The following is a 21,069-nucleotide window of genomic DNA, read 5'->3' on the forward strand; positions in this document are numbered from 1 at the left end:
ATGCAAGGTCAAACTTTACGTTAACATTTGATTTCATTTGAGGACCTTTGGCCCTGTCCACCTTCCATAACACGAAATGATCTGAGACGTTCTCAGAAACGCTGTGAACAGTGCTGATAAGATGTTGAAGATACTTTATAGAGGAAAGGTTTTGGACTAGTCACAACTATTCTCCTACTGTGAAAATAACCTCTTCCCAGATGATTCGGTTTATGCTTCTCAAACAGGCTTTTTCTGAACACTGCCATAAATCAAAAACAGACATTCTGAGAGGCCACAGTGAGTTTATAATATTCGTGCTGTTTGCTAAGACAAGCATCCTGATTACTATTGCTAAGAATAAGGGGTATGGGTTCGAACAAACCCTTGAGCTTCAGTGTTAACTCACCGTGCACCGATTGTGAATGACACCTCAATTCATGCGGCTTGTTGAGAAGTGTATTACATTTCCAGGTTTACTTGTAATTTTCAGAAAATAAAGCTGGCTAACAATAAAATAAAACAGCAACAACGTCTTGCTGACGGACTCTTTTGACTAAACAACCACCAGACTTCTTAACAAAGTTGTGTGTGTGTGTGTGTTAAGAAACTGAACTATTCTTAGTACAAATTTGGGAAGATGGTTGTTGCATTTTCAAATGCTTATTATAAGTGTGCTTACTATATATAAATATGGACAACTTCCTGTTAACATTATAAGTGGACTTCAGCTCAGAGAAAAAAATATGGCATCTTGCAAAAAAACCAAACAGAACACAAACCCCCAAAAGTACAGTCATAACTGTCACACGTGCTCTTGAAATATGAAGGCTGTACTGTACTGTCTCACGGGATGAATTTGTGACCCCAGACTAGAGTATGTGGTTTCCCGAACATCCCCATCATCATACCCCAAAACATTAAAAGTAAACACACTTCTTATGCCATTTCTCATATTTGATTGAAACAGCACAGCAGTGAATGGCCCTTCAGTCACTAGGGGAAAGTGTCCACTGCTTGAACGTCATAGGAATCACGAGGACATTCTCATGGACAGTTGTTCCGGAAGCTCAATTACAACGATTCCTGATACACTTATGATGCAGTCATTTTTTTATTGGGTATTTCTGTTTTGGAATCATTTGGTTTTCTTTCATTTGAGAAAGAAACACAATAACAAAGTGCCACTTGTTAGAAGGCATTTAAGCCACATAAGTTGGTCATTTTGAGGTCATTACATATTCTTTGTTATGGTCAAGTATCAACATAACATGGAAATTTGTGTATTTCTGAGGTCATAGTAATGAGAACACAACTTATGGGAAGGGACATGGTTGGTCCCACAGTGAAACACACGGAAAGCTGTATCTGATGTTGATGTGGAATCATTTTTTTACACACAGATAAGGCGACCAAAGCAGGATTATCACAAAGACACTTATACGATCAATACCCAGTTCAATACGGTTCCACGATTAATCATCAGGCGAAATGGGTTTTTGAATCATACTCAATGCAAACAGCCCATGCCCATTAACTGTAGTGCAATTTCTGAGAACTGAATGAAGAAGATATGAACTGGAGAACAAACAGCCAAAAATAGAAGTTTCACTCATATATAATATACCACTCATTAGACATGTTAAAATAAAACTGCAGTCAATTAAAAAACAAAACAAATGCTGGTATATTTATCATCACATATCCATGCAGAATGATGTCCACTATAATGTCCAAGCAAACATCCTCCTTTTAAAGTAATAGTTCATTAAAAAAATTACATTTCTGTCATTATTTGTTCACACTTCATGTTATTCCAAGAGAGGTCACAGCAACTGTATAAAAATACAATAGAAGCAACATAAAATAGTCTATTTTTGTGCGTTATATTCAACACCTTCTGAAGAATGTGATTGATTTGTCTGATGAATAGACAGTTTAACCCTAAAGCATACAGTAATATATTATGATCAACATGATCAAAGCTGCTGAAAACCTTGTACACACTCTGCTACATGCCTTCGGTCATCTATCTGATGGTTTAGACTTTTATTCAGTAAAATAATACAAATATCCTCTTTCAGCTCATGAAATTAGCTTTTTGTTCTGAAATCTGTTCTGATTTCTGGGAAGTAAATATAAGAAAAGCTTTTTTATTTTTAGTAATATTTCAAGAAGAACACTGAAGTATGGGCTTACTTTATTATCCATACATCATTTTTCTTTTAATCATGTTGAATTGTGAGTATCAAATATGATCATCAGGCTCTTAAAAATCTCTCAATCATCATTGTATTGCATTGCATTATATGTTTTGAAATTAAAGAGCTTTGATCATAAACCAATGCATTAAAATATCATCTTACTAAGACATCTGAGATAAAGTGACTTGCACATGAATTGCACGTTTTTGCTCAGCTTGGGCCTCTTTTTTTTCACCTCGAGTATGAGCTCTATATTTTTCTATATCATACTATATAAGCCATAAATGCCAGATGTAGAAAATATGATGCATAACAAAAAAATACACAAATTAACTGTTTTATATCTACTGTATACTTTGTCTGAAGGTTCAAACTGCATAACATTAATGCACTCCCCTCTGTTGAAGCTGCAAAATCTCCTTTGCATTTCAGTTCATTGACAGGTTTAGAACAACATGAGAGTGAATAAATAAAGACAGAGATTTCATGTAAAGCTGATCCGTGCCTTTATGAAGCATCAACACTGTTGCAGCAGCTTTCAATGTTCCCATCGCTGATCGTTTCAATCGAAAGCTCGCTTTTCTTCATCAGTTTGTGTTCTCAAGTCTAAGGCCCTGTCAGCTGGCAAAGTGGCATCACAGCCAGCGTGTGTGGAGTGATTTCCCCAGCGTGCTCCTTCACACCGCATCCCCGTCCTCACACAGCGAGAGCTGGTGGATTTTGATGACGGGAAGCGAGTTGTGCACGGGCGGCTCGGGCTGCGGAGGATCCATTCTCACGCAGCAGCATGTCCTCAGCAGGTTTTTACCACACATTCCCGCCACTTTCGCTCCCACGCTGACCCCGGTCGCCCCCACCGATGATGTCTGGGAAGGGGCCTGCCATTCCCGGCCGTCCCGGGAGGACGGGCTGCGGGACAGAGCGATGGAGGAGGACGGGCTCAGGCGGGACGGGTTGTCTCGGCTCGTCAGGCCGAGGATCTGAAGCTGGCCGTGCCGGTGACTGTGGCTCTGGTAGATCGCGTGGGACGGCGTGGATCTCTTGCGGAGGCAGCGGGCGCCCAACACGCTCAGGAAGGCTTTCTTAAACTCCTGACTGGAGCAGGGGTAGATGATGGGGTTGATGCAGCTGTTGAAGTAGCCCAGCCAAAACGTGATCTTGAAAACTGTGTCTGAGGGTTTGTACTCCGGGAAGATGGAACCTAGAAATAGAAAAAGACACAGGGAATGAGCACATTCCTATTCAAAGTTCGTTTAAGGAATTTTACTGGACTGGCATCATAAAATTGCTTCATATTTGCATGGATCAAACATCAAAAATAGTAATTCATGATCAGTCAAAAGTTCATAAATATGCATATAGTTAAACAGTGTATTTAAACTTTTATAACAGTTTATATTTAAACTTTGTATTTAAATATCAAAAAATATTTAGAACACATTTTTTTATTAAAATTGTGTAAATATTACAAAAATATAAATCTAATATGTGTATATACATTTAAATTGTTGTGCAAATATTATTTAAAAAAATAATAATAATAATTATAAAACAAAATATAAAACATTGTTTTTTTCTAAATATATTGGTCGACCACTTCAAATATTTTCTCATTAAGCATGCATATACAAAAAAAGTCACTAATTCATTTTAAAATCAGTAAGATCACATTTGCAACCTATGTTACTTCTATAGCCGAATATTAATCTGTATTCATCAACCAGACAGTGTGAATAATCTGCACTGATGAATCATTCCCAATATAATCAAGAATGAGTAAATAGGATCAATATAAAATCAATAAACCGACAATAGCAGAAATCTGTTTATTTGACACTGATGACTTTATCCTGCAGTATTGACATCAAATGTAAACTGACGTTCACACAAAGAATAAAATCTCTAAAACATGAATTTTTATGCAACTTGACAAGAAAGGTTTCAGTGTTGACTCTTGTCGGCTTTAATGCATGTGACCACACTGAATATGCAATAAAAACATCTGGATTTTGATATGAATGAATTATTAATAAAAATTTTGATGTTTTTCAGCTGTTTCCTTCTCTCTCTGAGAAAAAAAAGATTGAAGACTCATCTCGTCATGTAATGGGGATGATTAATGGGACCTGAAATTAACAGACAAGGAGCAGAAAATGAGGAAGCTTGCGTTTGGGAAAGAGAAAAACGTGTGCATGCTTCTGAAATCATCGTTCTGTCTGTCGCCGCTGCTTCAGTGTGAATGCACGGATAACTACGTCATGCATCACAATGCCGGCCAAGTCTTTTTATAGCATCTGATCTGATCTCACGCTGGAACGTTCCTCCGTTAATCAAGGTTAATACTTTTATTAAAATTGTCGTCATAAATCCGGCTCAATGTGATCAGAGAAGGACCTTTCAGAGGAAGGGATTTGCTCGGTGTCATAAAGGACAAAGCCACAGAAAAATAAAACTGCATGCCTATATTTAACCATTCACACATCCACTGGATTTTTCGTAGCATTAAAAGAATTAAAGTGTCACCTGGCCTTGAGACGCAGCATCTGTCTTCAGAGCTAAAAGCTGGAGTCGCCTCGTAACGCACTTTAAGAGCGAGTCAAGAGGGGCTTTTACACACAAGGGTGAAGGAGAGCCAGAGACTGACTGACAGCGATGTGGGAATAGTCTCTAAACGACACACTTTAATCATTAGTATCTTCAGGCTATCAAGAGGATAGATGCTGTAGAACAGTTACTGTCCACTGGGCATATTTCACCCTGAATTAGAAGATTTATTTTACAATTACAATTTTTGGCGTTGTAAAAATTATTATCATTTTACATTTATGCATGCATTAATGCATGATGGCTGCAATACAAAGCAAATATATTTTACACATATTATGTACATTTTATTTCATTAATTGAATTCATTCAAAAATTCCAATTAAACACATTTTAACCAAAATTTCATCATAGCACATCATGATTATAATACATAATATTACTTTATTTTTATGTAAAAAAAAAAAAAAAAAAAAAAAAAAAAATATATATATATATATATATATATATATATATATATATATATATATATATATATATATATATATATATATATATATATATATATATATATATTATTAAATTATGTATTAATTCATTCATTTAAAAAATCACTATAATAAAAAAAAATTCATTTTATTTGTAATTAATTTTTAAATAAATATACAAATTTTATTTAAAAAAAAAATACTTATTTCGATTTTGGAGTGAAATATACCCTGGAAATGCTGTATTTTTATATTATTTTCATAACAAACACATTTTTAACAACAAATTGCATTCATAGTAATCATAGTTAAACAAAGATAACATTTTAAAATTAAATTAAAACCATTTATCTGTATGTACAATCTATTAATTTATATATTTATTTGTATCAGTCTCTATTCTGATTTTGGAGAGAAATATATCCTGGAAATGCTTCATTTTGGCATTATTTTCATGACAATTAAACACATGGTTACATATTGTTTGTAATACAAACAAAAAGGGTAATGGGCTAATGGCCCTAAATAAAGTTTATATTAATAGAAAAACAATATTTTGGAGTGAACTTTAACCTGCTCGTGTGAGATTCATCCAGCTACTGATGGTAACAACTCTTAACAACTCAAAGCCAGGAATCACAACATGTTCTAATGTATAAAGAGAGAGAGAGAATAATATAACAATGGAAACATTAAAGCTCTGACGTTCCACTCTATCCCGAGTGATGTGTGTGGAAATATAAATAGCGGATCCAACTAAATGATGCATTAAATTGAAAGAAGTCAAAATGAGAAAACAAAAGCAATTTCAGCCATGCCCATGATGATAATGACTGAACCTCAGAAAAATGTGTTTGCTGGAGTCAAACCCTGAGAATTTCTGTGCGGCTCTGGCAAACGGCTCTCGTAAAAAGACTAAGCGATGAAAGTGAGTGTTTATCAGGTCAGATTCCATTAAAGGTTATGTCCTCGGCGCACTCAGGTGTGGCTTAAAGCCTGTTTACGAGGCTTAGAGGACGGAAATATACAGCCATACATCTGAAGCTAAATCAAGCCAGCAGGTCCTGCTGAAGATGGGTATAACAGTGTCCTTGACTGCTTGATCTTCTGTTAGTCATCATTAGAAACGGCCGCTGAGGATATCTAGTGTCATCATACACAAAGACCTCTGACACAGTCGTACGCTACGGTCAGAACAGAAAGTGACCAGGATGTTCTCAGGAAACAGTGACATTAGTGCCTGGAAATCTCTGCATTTTCCCTAATAATTTTTGTTTGGAAAGCTGGACTAATCAGGCCCAAATGACCACTGAGAACCACCTAATATTCAGATTAATGGTCAACAAATATGGGTTTCCAATAGCTAATTTTAAACTATTTCCTTACCATGCTAAATATGTGATTGTAGCCCTGCAATGTACCAAAAGCTACTATAAAGCACTACATTATTTCCACTCCACTGTAGTATGTTTGGAGCAGGGTTATTATTATAGTTAACTAAAAAAAAATTCCCATTGCATGAAATAATTTTAAATAAAATATAAAAACCTAAAATAACTTACAAATGAATAATTAATGATAATAATTATTAAGTATATTTGGATTTTTTTTTTAATATTTGTAAACTAAGTAAAATAAACATGAAAGCAGAACGTAAAACTGTAAACACTGTAACAGTATCTCAGTGATTCTTAATAACACTGGTTTAAAATACACTTCTGAAACAACAGATAAAGAATAAAAGTCATTACTGATGGTATTATTCATATTCAAAACATTGGGGTTGAAGGTCATTGCAAAAATGACTAATAAACCCGCCTTAATGAATAAATATCATTGCATCACACCATAATATGCAATCAATATTTTTGTACTTTGGCCCAAGGGAGAAAAAATGACATTATTCACTTTTATTTAGAACATCATTATATAAATGAACTGCTGAGCTTGACAAGGACAATTTAAACATAAACACAATTAATTACTGATCAAATGTAAGAATAACTTTCATCTGTTTGCACCATCTATTTAAGAAGACTTTTATAGTCTCACATCATCAAATATGAGAAATAATGAATATAAATAGAAAATCTATAATATAAATATATTGGTGTCACAGAAAGATACATTTTTTTTATCATATTACCATAAAAATACTATTAGTATATACTACAGTTTTATATATATTTTTAATTAGATTTTCTGTTTTCATTCAATTCTTTTGAATTATTGAGTGTTTTTGTCATTTAATAGTTTTTGTTTTTAATCCTCTACATTTTGAAGTTTAAGTCTTCCGTTTTAGATTATTTAATTTTAGGGGTTAAATTTAAAAGCATTTCTTAATTATAAGTAATGTAGTTTTAGTTAATAATAATAACCCTGATTATCATAGCATAAAATAAAGTGTAAAATAATATTTGCACAAAAAAACAAAACACATGCTGCTCTCAAAACTTGTAGACATTAAATCGGTTGCCTGTGCTTTTCTGAATGTCAGGTCCACTGCTCTTTAATATTAGCTCTAATGTAATATTAACCACAGCAGATACTGATGGCCATTATTTATTAAAGCTCACGGATCCCTACTGCATTTTACTCTATTTACACACCCAGTCTGCAAATGCTTACAAAAATACAGGATGACTGAGCTCATTTTCAATTTAATTTCTTTCAGCCTGAGCAGTCTGGTACCTCCCGCCTCATTTCCCGTGGTTCCTTGTCAGAGTAAATGATCAGAGAAAACAGAGTGTTAATGCCACTGTGTTAATGCCACAGATTTTCAGACATGAATTCAGTGTTAAAGATTCACCGAGGGCTAATGCATACGTCACGGTACGACCGTGTCCTTTCTGTAATACAGGCGGTGGTTCTGTCTGACGCAGGTTTGCCTGGAAATAGATGACACACAGAGCTCACGTCTCATGAGAGAGCGTGTTCACACACTAACAGACTCGGCTACAGGTGACATCCAACATCCTGAACAGTTACTGACCCACCAATCCAACACATGCAGACACCAACTAAACCAAAAATACAGTAGGACACCAAATACCAGATGCCATCATCACAAACTCACATAGGATCTCTTTTCAAATAAATTGATAAATAAAAGTGCAAGATGCTACAGAATCTTTTTCAATGTAACTGTAGTAACTCTATTTTTGTAACTGAGTTTATTGGAGTATGTTGTAGATACTTAAAATACTATTGCAGTTTTTTTACATCAAAATATGTAATTTATTTAAAAATCCACTAGCAGTTAAGTGAAAATAGTTTCTACATTTTATCGTTTTTACATTTAAGATAAAATATAATGCTTCATAACAATTATACACAATTTCATATAAAAAATTAGGAATAAAATTCCTAGATTAAATATTACTTTAAACGCTACAAGTGAATTGGCATCATTGCCATTATAAAACAATATTATAATGTGCAGTATACAAAATGAATATTTGTATAGATTTTATTTAATTTGTTTAATTTAATAATTTTTAATTTTATTTATTTTAATTTGAATTATTTTATTTTGCTAAACATTGCATTTAACAGTGATCAAGTCACTGTTATGACATCAAAATCTAAATGTAAAAATGGAGAAACAATTCAATTAAATATTTTAGTAATTATTATTATTATTAAAACTACGATTTCTAAATAATTAACCAAAAATGGTACCGATATATTGTGAAGATTGATATTATTGTTTTAAGAGTTTAACATTTAACATTTGCTCTTGCAAAACTCCATGCCATGTAGGTTGCTTACTGACTTTCATAAAGACCCCTAACCCCTTAAATTCAAAGGAATTACAATAATAACTATAATATACTGAATTGTTTACATTTAGATTTCTCTGGGAAGCGTCTCCTCTGAAGAACTGTTGTCTTTGGCTTCACTGGCTCTGTATGTTCTGGGTCTTTAAATAAGTCACTGTGTTCATGCAGTACTATGACTTTAATGTAGTGGATGTTCCTAAGAGTCATCCAAGCATTAAAGTGATTCTCTCTGCACTGCTGCTACTGTATGGGAAGCACAGAGGGGAGATTTAAGATCAAGATTGTCTGTCTGAAGGGCAAATTCTTCATCCTGATACCTACATTCGTCAGCGAAATCCCCTTGATATTATATCACACACAGCATCTGTATGAAGTCTTTCTGCTCCAGGCACCCCGTGGTTCATGTGATGAAAATAGCATGTAATTAGTTTACTGGGAAAACAATTAACCTGATGTTTTTAATTATCGCTAACTAAACAGCGACTTCATTATGAGTGAAAATGCCTCTCAGCTTTACAGTGGATGTCATACATACAAAAATAGATTAGCATCGATCGGCGTAACATTAAACGGACAAGTTTCCTATTGAGCGTAGTGTTTTAGATTTCACTGTTACTGAACGCGCTTTGCAGAGCGAGTGTGTGCTGTTTTCTCTCAAACTGAGTCATACTGATAAGGTCATTGAATCCCTTGAGCATTATTAACACTCTGTTACATGCAATCTAATGCCAGTTAATTAGCAAGCGATTCAGTATTGTGCAAATCATGTTTCTTATAAATCTCCATGCTGATTCATAATCATTTTCATGTGCTTTTGAGTAAACAGGCTCCCACGTTTACCACAGATTCATAAGATTATGCTATTGTTTGCATTGGCTTTCCAATAACACAGTTTGGATTCTTTCTCTTTTTTTAGGATTGAATAGACTCTATTATGAGGTTTTACTCTGACTGACCTTGAACCGAAAGGTCTCGCTCGAGCCCCATTACAGGGGTGGGAAATATAATAACAGCTAAAATTCATATCTGGAGAATGCAAGAAGCTCTGCTGTGCATTAAGGGAATAACAGATCGTTCCGACTCTCTGTGAAACTCATTTCTGACGCCAGATATATTGCGTAAACACCCGTGACCCTGTTGTCTGAGGGAATGCTCGAAACGAAGGTTTTAAACAAACATATTTTAAACCTCTGGCACAACAAACACTTCTGCTGAACTACAAGATTTGAATGTTTCGACCCGTTTACATGCTAAAATCACTAAAACACTAACAACCAAGGCCTGCGTGGACTCAAATATTTAACTGATCTTCTCGTTTCCCCACATGGCAGCATTTTACCCACTTGAGCTTATTATTTTCTCATCTCCTAGCATAAGGAAAAATCTCTAAGCATTCGACTTTCAGACAGGAAACCTAAAAAATGTCCCTGTGCATGTCTGTTAACCTATTTCTGTCAAGGGACAGTATGAAAAATCACATACAGATGAGATATTTCACACAATGCAAAAAGCATCTCTTCTCAGAGGTAACTAAAACTCTTCCTCTTCTAAAGATGTTTAGTCTTATAGTCATTTAAACCACACTGACGTTTTGAGCTAAGTTGGTTTACTTGATAGCCATCTTGAGAATACTGCTACGTACGAAGTATGACTTGCTAAGAACAATTCCTATCAGTTCCTATGGGGAAAGGTCGATATCTGCTCAACTTGAAAATCATCAATAATCAAATAATTGTCATAATTTTTGATTATTTTGCTTAATGTAAATCACACGAAAACACAATTTTTCCCTGTTAGTCCAAATAATTAGCGTGCATGTTTTATAAACACATACACACATATATGTATATATATATATAAGATGATGCTTTTGCCAAACAGGTGAATAACTCATCTAAGGGTATGGTGACAAACAATCACAAATAATTAAAATATATATTTTGCAAATAAAAAAATAAAAACCACTTTAAAAAAAGCAAAACTAATTCATTTAAATAATTGTAAAATTATATTAAAAAAATTGTCATTGGTGTTACGAATGTTAAAAACATGTTTAAAAAATACAAAAAGCTGTTGAAAACCGAATTATAATAAAACGAGGCTTTTTACATAGTGCACGTGTTGATAAATAAAACGTTATACATTTTCAACTAATTTTATTTTCCATATGATTTATTTAAATGTGCCATTGGTGTGACACTGAATTTTAACAAAAAAGATATAAAAAAAAATAAGAAGATAAATATTGAGAATGAAAGACGCAACTCTTGCGACATTTATTTATTTATTCTATTTTTTTTTCTTCCCAAAGCTTGTATCCGCTTATAATTAAATGTAAATACTTGAGACACTTACCGATTGGAAGAACCAGGAAAAAAGGAAGCCAACAAAGGATGAAGCATCCAACCACGATGCCCAGGGTCTTCGCGGCCTTCTTCTCCCGGGAGAACTTGAGCAGACGCAATGCAAAGTGTGTCCGGTTGTGCAAGGCCTCGTCCTCTGACACCGTTGTGTTCCCACGATGTATCCGCAAAGTTACGGCCTTGGTGGCGTGATCAGACTTTTCCGTTTTCTGTCCACTGATAAGTACTTGGGTCTGCCTCCTCGCGACCACGTACACACGGCAATACATCGAAAGAATCACCACTAGAGGGAGGTAGAAGGATCCCAACGCAGAAAAAATGGCATAGCCGAGTTCTTGGGTAATCTTGCATTCGGATTCGTCCGCCGGGGCTTGTTCCTTCCATCCAAAAAGAGGTCCAATTGAGATGGTAATGGATAGAGCCCACAAAACAATGAGTGCAAGCAACCCCCGTCGTTCTGTCACAATGGACGGGTACTGCAGAGGATAACTAACGCCGATATATCGGTCCACTGAAATCATGCATAAGCTCATGATGGACGCCGTACAGCACAAGACGTCCATTGCCGCCCAAACATCGCAAAACGTCCTTCCGAAGATCCAACGGCCCAACATCTCAAAGACTGCAGAAAACGGAAGAACCGTAGAGCTCAGCAAAAGGTCTGCGACTGCCAAGTTCACAATTAAATAATGAGTCACTGTGCGTAAATTACGATGACAAGCCACCGAGAGGATGACCAGGATGTTGCCCAGAACACCAAAAATGATGAAGATCGCCAACACCATTCCCAGAACGACAGCCTTTATGACATTCAGCTCCGGGACGAGAACCTGGCTGCAGTTGGTACAGTTTTCAGGGAACAACTCCGGAGTCATGTTGTCTTTAAGGGGAACCATCTGTTCAAGACGTCCAGGCATTTAATAAAGGTCTGATTTTGGGCATGCAGCGATGCCGTGAGTTCGATTTGCACCTTAATATCGGATCCTCTCCAAGAAAATGTTGAGAGCACTACTTCTGCATTGGCCGCGGTGCAAGAACACTGGGGCACTTCCAGCATTGCAATGAGGGAATATGATGAAATTTAACCTGTTGTATCTCATTTCTCATTTCTCCTAGATGGGCTTTTAACGATGGGGAAAATAGCTGTGGGTGAAGGAATAAACAAGAGGAACTAAACATATTATGCTGCGGAGAATGTAAAAAATTTTTTGTCGTAAGTCATAAATTCAAGGGTTGTTTTGACATGTTCATAACCTCATGCAGCTGCAACATCATAAGGAACAATGTGAATGACACTAATGCTGTTGTTGCAATCTGTGTGATCTATTAAGGTACAAATGAAGTTTCCATGCATAAGTGATCCGTCTTAGATTAATGCATCGATGTGTGAAGGTGTCCCCAGCTCTCTTTGCACAACCATAAAGCCCTGTTAATGTTTTAGCGCACTTTGTCAAACAAGAGCTTCCTGTCTTTTTGTGCACATCTGCAGTGGTTGGAAATAGTCCACATGTTGCTGACGGTCAATCAAGAATCAGATTCGCTTCGAAAGTCTGCATGGCATTGGCTGGTGTCACTGAGGTTGCCAAGCGGATAACAAGGACAAAGCTAAAAGCACTTTGGCATATGCCGAGGAGATATTTTTGGCTGAAGAGCGGTTCTCAGTGAGTCACGCAGTTTTTAGGCGACCGGCTTCAATCAGGAGAGAGTTGCTCGTAAAGCAGCCATGCTGGTTTGGTTTGAAGACTGATGAACCCTGAAAACAGACAGAGAAAATGAAGCTTTATCATTGAAGTGGATTCATTTATCAGTCAGGCAACTTTTAAACCACCGCTCATGCATTATAATGAAGTGTGCAGTCGTTTAGCATAAAATGATGAGCCCGTTCCAGTGGGTAATGATATATAGATACATTAATTCATATTTCTCTGATAAAGGGCCTGCAAATGGATTTCTCTCCAAGAGCGATCCTCAACCAATCAAATCATTTTATGTATATGCAACCCTGAACACAAAACTAGTCTTAATTCGCTGGGGTATATTTTTAGCAATAGCCAAAAACATTTTTGCCTTTGCGTCAAAATTATGGATTTTTCTTTTATGCAAGAATCATTAGGATATTAAGTAAAAATCATGTTCCATGAAGATATTTAGTGAATTTCCTACCGTACATAGTAAAATGCATTGCTAATAACTTCATTTGGACAAATCTAAAGGTGATTTTCTCAGTATTTCAATTTGTTTGCACCCTCAGATTCCAGATTTACAAATAGATGCATCTCAGCCAAATATTGTCAGATCCTAACAAATTCGGAAAGAAATTGACCCTTACGACTGGTTTTGCGGTCCAGGTCACATATGTTTCTCCTGGAGTGATGCATTCACCATGTCAAAAACTGAATACAGGACAAAATAAAAATGAACAGTCGCTAATACACACTTTAATATTTGTTCTAACATGCATTGAAAAAGTAGTCTAAATTAATAAGGTAAATGTTTATGTAGCCATACTTTCACATTCACTATGCAAACATTTATTGAGGTTAAATTGCAAAGACACTTCAGAATCAGGTTTCAGATAGAAGTCTTTAGGGTACATTAATCAAATCAGTATTTTTATAGGACAGCCCGAAGGTTTGTCAAGGTTCCCTCAACAACAACAAAATAAACAATAGGATTTCCATGACTTTCTGATAACTGCAAAAATTGAGCGCTGTGACAGTATTATGATACTCTTTTATCTATCAATATAATCTTAATAAAAAAACTTTTCTGAATTCTGAAGCCCAAATTCAATTACCAGACGTAAAAAGCTTAGACTATTCACAGATTACACATGGGTCGCATGACTTTAACTTCACTTTTTCAAGTTTCAGACAAATCTTTATTTTAAAATCTATGAGTTATAAAGCTTAAGTTAGAATAGCTTGATTATAAACGCAATGAGTGACTAGTGAGTAAATGAGATTACCTGTTCGATGCGATTATGTTTAATTCCCCTGAAAAAAAAAAACCTCTGTTGTCCCATTAGGATTTTTTCAAGACTCACAAGTGAGGTATTACTGGTTCATTTTACAGTATCTTATAGAATAAACCATAAAATATATTGAGCTTTTGTTCAGCACTGACTTTATTTTAGGCATTTATACAAAAGCCTGTTCAAAACCACAAAGCCAGCCATTAACAGCCCCTCAAAACCTGATAGATCTGCTGGTATAAAAAAGCCTGCAGATACACATTTCATGACAGATACTAAAAACAGCCCAGAATACCCTAGCAACCAGCTGAAATACCCTAGTAACACACCGAACCAGCTCAGCAACCAGAAAGCAGCATGCAGCATAGTAGCACTCTGTCAAGCACTCTCATTTTCTCCAGAACACATAAAGCCTGACTTTCAGATTGTTTGTGAGCGAAGGAGACCACAGATGCAGAAAACGACCTTTCACAGGGGTTTTAACGAGACCGTGTCCTGTGAGATTGAGTGGCCAGTTCAGAACCAAGTGAAACAGCAACATATTTTTTTTTGTGCCTCACAGTTGAGAAAAACGCACACACTGGGCAAAAACACAAGGCTGCCTCAAAAAAAAAAAAGAAGAAAAAAGAATTCTGAGAATGTTTTCATTTTTGCCATTTTTATGCTCTCTAATTCCTACTTTAATCGAGCTAATTCTTGCTGCTTCCCACAAGACACAGAAAAAAGCTTAGTAAGTTAAGAAAACATATTTAATAGCATTCAAATATCTCATGATTTCAGGCAAATCCCTCAGCTGCACAACAAATCCCCCTTTTTCGGTATTGTTTTGTTTCTTTTAGAAGATTTCTAGCTTCTGTTCTCTTCTGTCTCTAAAGTTTTCTACCTTAACCAACGTACTGGCAAACGGCATCAGCAGAATCAGACAGACTGGAAAATTAATCTTTTTTTTCCGTCTGTTGTGTCTCTATTTATGATGTCAGGATAAATTCATCTGCGCAAGGCTGTGACAGCGAGTCTGCTCACAGGAAGCCATTTGATAAAACACATGCTTCATTTTCAACAACAACAAAAAAAAACTAGAATCTTTTTCATCACTCTATTATTTTTCCGGATTGACACCAATTACTTCTAATGAGATCACCTACCATCCGTTTGTGACTCTATCAATTAACTTTTAGAGGAGAAATGCATGCAAGCTCAACACTCCTACTCAGACGTCTGACATTAGTAGGAATATTGATCTGATTTCCAGCTTAATGAGGCACAGAGGTGACTCTCACTGCTGGCTGGACACTACAGAGGTGTTAGGACACAGAATTACTCCTGCTTCACTCAACCAGCAACTGTGCTTAGAAAACAGGAGCTGTTTCGCTGGTGCTGACACTCTCAGAAATAAAGGTTAACCGTTTTGGGTTCCTTAAAGCAACTTTCAATGATCAGTTCTTAAATGAACAATTTTTTTCTTATAGCTGAGAACATTTTAATGATCTAAAGAACCTTTCAATGGATGTTAAAAGCTCTTCATGGTTTTCAGTAAAGCCCAAAACTTTTATTTTTAATAAGATGCTCGGCTTTGGCTTGTGCAACACTGGACATTGTCTTGAAATTTAACAGTTAAGAAAGTGATGTTAGAAATTCACGGTTAATTTTTTATTTTTAAGTAAGATGCTCGGCTTTGGCTTGTGCAACACTGGACTTTATTAACAAAGTATTTGTATTGTAGAAATTATAAAACCATTGCACATCAAAACAAGCCTATTAAACATTCTCCTTCTTCTTCTGATTAGGAATTTTAAATTAATAAGGCATAACAAAGGCAACGTTTGGTGAACTTACTTCCTTGACTGAACATTAGTTAATTAAGTAAACAAAAAAACTGCATTTATATTTAATATTAAATGCATTTTTGCTATAGATTGATCAAAGTCACAATTTGTGTTACAAGAGATATCGGTTTTTAATAAATGCAGTTCTTTCTATTCGTCAGAGAATCATGACATAAAATGTATCACGGTTTCCACAAAAATGTGAAGCACAACAACAGTGTTCAGTATTTATAATAATAAGAGATCAGCATATTAGAATGATTTCTGAAGGATCCATTGACACTGAAGTAATGATGCTGAAAATTCATCTGCGCATCACAAAAATAAATTACATTTCATAATGTATTCAAATAGAAAACATTTGAAATTGTAATAATACTTTAGATATCAAATAAATGCAGCGTTGGTGAGCAGAAGAGAGTTTAGAATGGTAATATATAAAATGTCTTGAAATTTAACAGTTAAGAAAGTGATGTTAGAAATTCACGGTTAATATTACTTCTGGTCTAATTGTCATATTGCACATTTTGGCACATCTAAGATATTTAGAAAAGTCATATGCTATGCATTAAAATCAGGATTTGACTTGTCTGTGGTTGTTAAGCTCAGAAATGAATGATTAATATTATTTTCCCCACCCACCCGGAGAGACAAAAGTCTTGTCACAGTTGGAGAACTGCATTTTGATGAAAACAAACAAATAACGTGCACTGATGAATTATTCATAACACGACCAGGGATGTTCAATTTTGGTCGAGTTTGATTTCACATTGTCTTTAAAAAAAATTTTTTTAACACAAATTCCCCGTCGCATTATCTCACTTCAGCTTTTTTGTGAGTGTCAGCATTCATTTCCTGGTCTCCTGTCTAAACCCAACTGCCATTGTATTTATACACACAGGCGAGAGAAACCGAATCCCGTCCAGGGTTCACGTGGCTCAGCGTGATAATACTAGTGCTAGGACTGAGATAGTGGAGTTCAGCGGTCTCTCTGTCTCTGATCTCCCCATCACGACATCAGCCGGCGTCTGAACTTTGGGCCTCAGCGGCGCGTCGAGTGGAGCTCCATGCTGATACAGCAGCTGTTAAGAGCTTCAGCTGGCTCGCTTTGAGCTGCCATGCTGCATTGCACAATAGCCCTCCTGCCTGCGCTCACCGTCCGCCCCTGTGCCGCTCTCTCCTGAGCTGCTATCAACTCTCATCATCTTCAGTTTAGTTGATTTATAAATATCGTAGGAATAGTTTACCCAAACATGAACATTTTCTGAAATTGACTCACTCTCAGGTTTATTTCTTAATCAGAACAGATTTAGGGAAATGTAGCATTCCATCACTTGCTCTTCAATGGATGCTCTGCAGTGAATGGGTGCCGTCAGAATGAGAGTTCAAACAGCTGATAAAAACATCACAGTAATCCACACCACTCCAGTCCATTAGTTAATGTCTTGAGAAGCAAAAAGCTTGTAAAGTTTTTAATAATTTTATTTGTATTTGTATTTTTACACCGAACCATTGCCTCTTGCCATAATTCATAATATTGGTTTTTCCCATGAAAAAAGTAATCTTGTCTGAATCAGAAGCAAAAGCTGCACCTATCAAGCACCGTTTACATGTGAAAACAATCCAAAACTGTTTTTTTTATTATTATTATTATTAATTAAAGAACTGGAGTGGTGTGGATTACTGTGATGTTTTTATCAGCTGTTTGGACTCTCATTCTGACGGCACCCATTCACTGCAGAGCATCCATTGGTGAGCAAGTGATGGAATGCTACATTTCTCTAAATCTGATGAAGAAACAAACTCATCTACATCTTGGATGGCCAGAGGCTTTCTGCAAATGTTCATGTTTGTGTGAACTATTCCTTTAAGGAGCAAAGCTCGATCTGATTGGCAGCACTCTCTTATGGTGAGGGACACAACTTAATCATTTGTTGTTTTAGTCCTCAAGCAAACAGTAAATTAAACTGACAGCCAGATGATTCTCACTAACATCAGTCAGAGACTTTGAGCTTTACCAGACTGGCTCCCATATGGCCGAACACATAAAACGACTCGACAAAAACAGCTCATCACCTCTACTACAAAATGTAATGTTTAATTCCATGTGTTACTTGTTTCTTCATGATTATTTGTTAAATTTGCTAGCAATTTCTGAGTGAGCGATATGAGGATTAGTCAATATTTATTTTAGGCTGATCAATTCCTTAAAGACTTCAGAGGAGTCTGTATTATTCATTAACATATTGTGTCCTGCGGGCGACCTGACAGTCTTGCTCGTTACAGAAACAGTCAATCTGCTAGTTTTCAGCTCAGTGGTCCCTCTACGACCCATAGGTTACACTAACTCAGACTGAGATTAAATCACAATTATTGGTCTTCTTTGCCTAGTACTTATCGCAGCCCTGCAGGGGCGCACAATACCAGAGCCAGAGCGCTTTCTCTCTCTCAAATTAATAGATACGGTTGCCTGCTTTTACATAAAGAGAGGGAAATATTTAGGCTTCAACGCTGGAAGGTAATTCAAGTCGAAGCTTCCTAATGTACAGGCTTCAAAAAGACAGAAATGAGTTCCGTCACTGACTGCTGGTGTTTATGTAGCATCAAAGCATGAGACGTCATCAGAAGGTGAACAGAGCACGCGGACAGTGCTGTTTCTCACCTGATTGAAAGCTCAGGTCCATGGCTTTCTAGAACATTCCTCTTCAGGAACAAGAGAAAATGCATGCTGAGAGACTCACATTATTTAAGAAAGCACATATATAAAAGGGCAGTTGGTATGCAATAGCATATGCAATAAATAAATTATGGAATATATTCTCTTAATGTAAAAAATCATTTCCATTTATAAAATATTATGCAATATATTCAGAAAAGTACATATTCCATGTATCCTAATGTTCAAAAGAATATATATTTTTTAATATATGCAGTTGACATTAAAAATTAAACATTAATATGTTTTAAAAATTGCAATGTGCATATTGATAAAGAGACTTTTAAAAATGTATGTTACACTGAATGACCATTTAAAATAAACCAGTGAAAGGAAAAATGGTGATTCAAATAATAATAATTATTATTATGAACAGTACCTTAAACTTAAATATTAATGTAAACCTTAAGTTAAAATCTTGATTCTACTGCAAAAAGCATATCATATTATATACCCTTATGAAACAAAAATATATGGCAGTATATTGGAAAATATCATGTAATATATTAGGCATATATTCTTATATATATTTATTTTTTCCAATATATTGAAAGCGGCAATCATTTGTATATTTTGCAATATATTATATAATATGTATATCAATGTTTTATTAAATGTATTCAAAAATATAAAATATTAGAAAATAAAAAGGGAAAATAGTATATTACAATATATTTTAAGAAATATATTGGTAAATATATTTTCCTTTCGTAAGGGTATATATATATATATATATATATATATATATATATATATATATAAAGATTTGTTTGCTACTAAGATCAGAAACTTATTAGAATAAAATATTATAATTAGTTTAACGATTTCCCCCATTATTAAATATAAGATTCTGAAGGTTGCTATCATAAATGAAAATCAACAGCATTATACTTAATGCATATAGTTTACATTTAGCAGACGCTTTTATCCAAAGCGACTTACAGTGCATTCAGGATATACATTATTGTATTTTATTTTTGTTAACACTGTGTGTGTTCCCTGGGAATTGAATCCACGACCTTTTGCGCAGCTAACGCAATGCTCTATATAATAGTTAATATATGTATGTGTGTGTCCTTTTCAGAATATACACACCACCATTGTTTCCATTTACTGATTCAACAGTTTGTTTGAGTAGACAGAATCGGGGGAAAAAATCTCATTTATAATCAAAATATTTTTGCTCCAGTCAATACAAAACAAGAAGAGTAACCTTTTCATGTTGCCCATCATGCATAAATCATTTTGACAGCTGGGAGAGGATGCAGAAATTTCTGGAACACACAACTAGGCTAATCAATGCATTACATCGGTATGCACCAACAACCACTAAACAATCGAACACACTCAAAAAACCTTTTTTTAAAGACCGTAAACAAAACGCAACACCGTATATATATGAAGTTATCAGAAGCAACCTGTAGACTCACTCCAGCGCACATCACACGTAGTTTGCAAAAGGAAAAGCAACATTTCTAACGATTGCATTTTCAGTATAGTCTAGCAGTGAGTGCACACTCACCTCAGCAGCGTGTCAGTGAACGCGAGAACTCAATCCGGAGGTGTTTGGCTGGATGGACACGCAGCGCGTCCCCGGGTCATCGTTTTAATCTCTCCTGTCATCGCTGTGGAAACAGCAGAGCTCAAGTTCAGCGAGTCAAGTGCAGTTCTGTGTTTCCACGCGCACATTTTAAGCAGAAGGGTCCTCGGGACATCAGTATTTCTCAGAGGAGGTGACAGTGAGTGAGTCATGTCGCCCCGCGCTGCGCCGCCTCCTTTACGCACAAACTTTGGTGCCTCTGTTCTCGTGGACGTGGACATGGCTATTGGCCAGCGATAGATAGTACATCATCTCAAAGAAGAGTGAATCAGCTGCTGACGCGATTTCTGGTTATAGCCTCCAACGTCTTGAAAGTGAACATAGACATAAGAAGGAAGGGTGGTTACCCAAACTCTGCGAGGTGAACTGAACTGTTGTGCCACATCTCACCCCAGAATCAAAAATCAATTATATTTAATCACAGTTAATGAAGAAATGGGTTGAAGATGTGATTAAAGGGTAGTTCACTCAAAAAGGAAAACACAATCATCATCAAGCCATCTCCAAAGTTAATGTGTTTCTTCATCAAAACAGATTTGGAGACATGTAGCATTGCATCACTTGCTCAGCAATCTGTGGATATTTCTTTAATG

General features: G+C 35.7%; 1 protein-coding gene across 1 annotated transcript; it reads right to left on the reverse strand.

Annotated features, from left to right (window-relative positions):
- Positions 1-1,090: 1,090 nt before the first annotated feature.
- Positions 1,091-20,783, reverse strand: LOC113052705 (alpha-1A adrenergic receptor-like). The gene is made up of 3 exons (XM_026217116.1): positions 20,399-20,783; positions 11,353-13,113; positions 1,091-3,384 (listed from the first exon to the last, which is right to left on the reverse strand). Exons 2-3 carry the CDS (start codon positions 12,275-12,277, stop codon positions 2,861-2,863), a joined length of 1,449 nt encoding a protein of 482 aa, XP_026072901.1. The 5' UTR covers positions 12,278-13,113; positions 20,399-20,783; the 3' UTR covers positions 1,091-2,860.
- Positions 20,784-21,069: the final 286 nt, after the last annotated feature.

This window comes from Carassius auratus, chromosome 33 (assembly GCF_003368295.1).
Source record: "Carassius auratus strain Wakin chromosome 33, ASM336829v1, whole genome shotgun sequence".
In the NCBI taxonomy this organism is placed as follows: domain Eukaryota; kingdom Metazoa; phylum Chordata; class Actinopteri; order Cypriniformes; family Cyprinidae; genus Carassius; species Carassius auratus.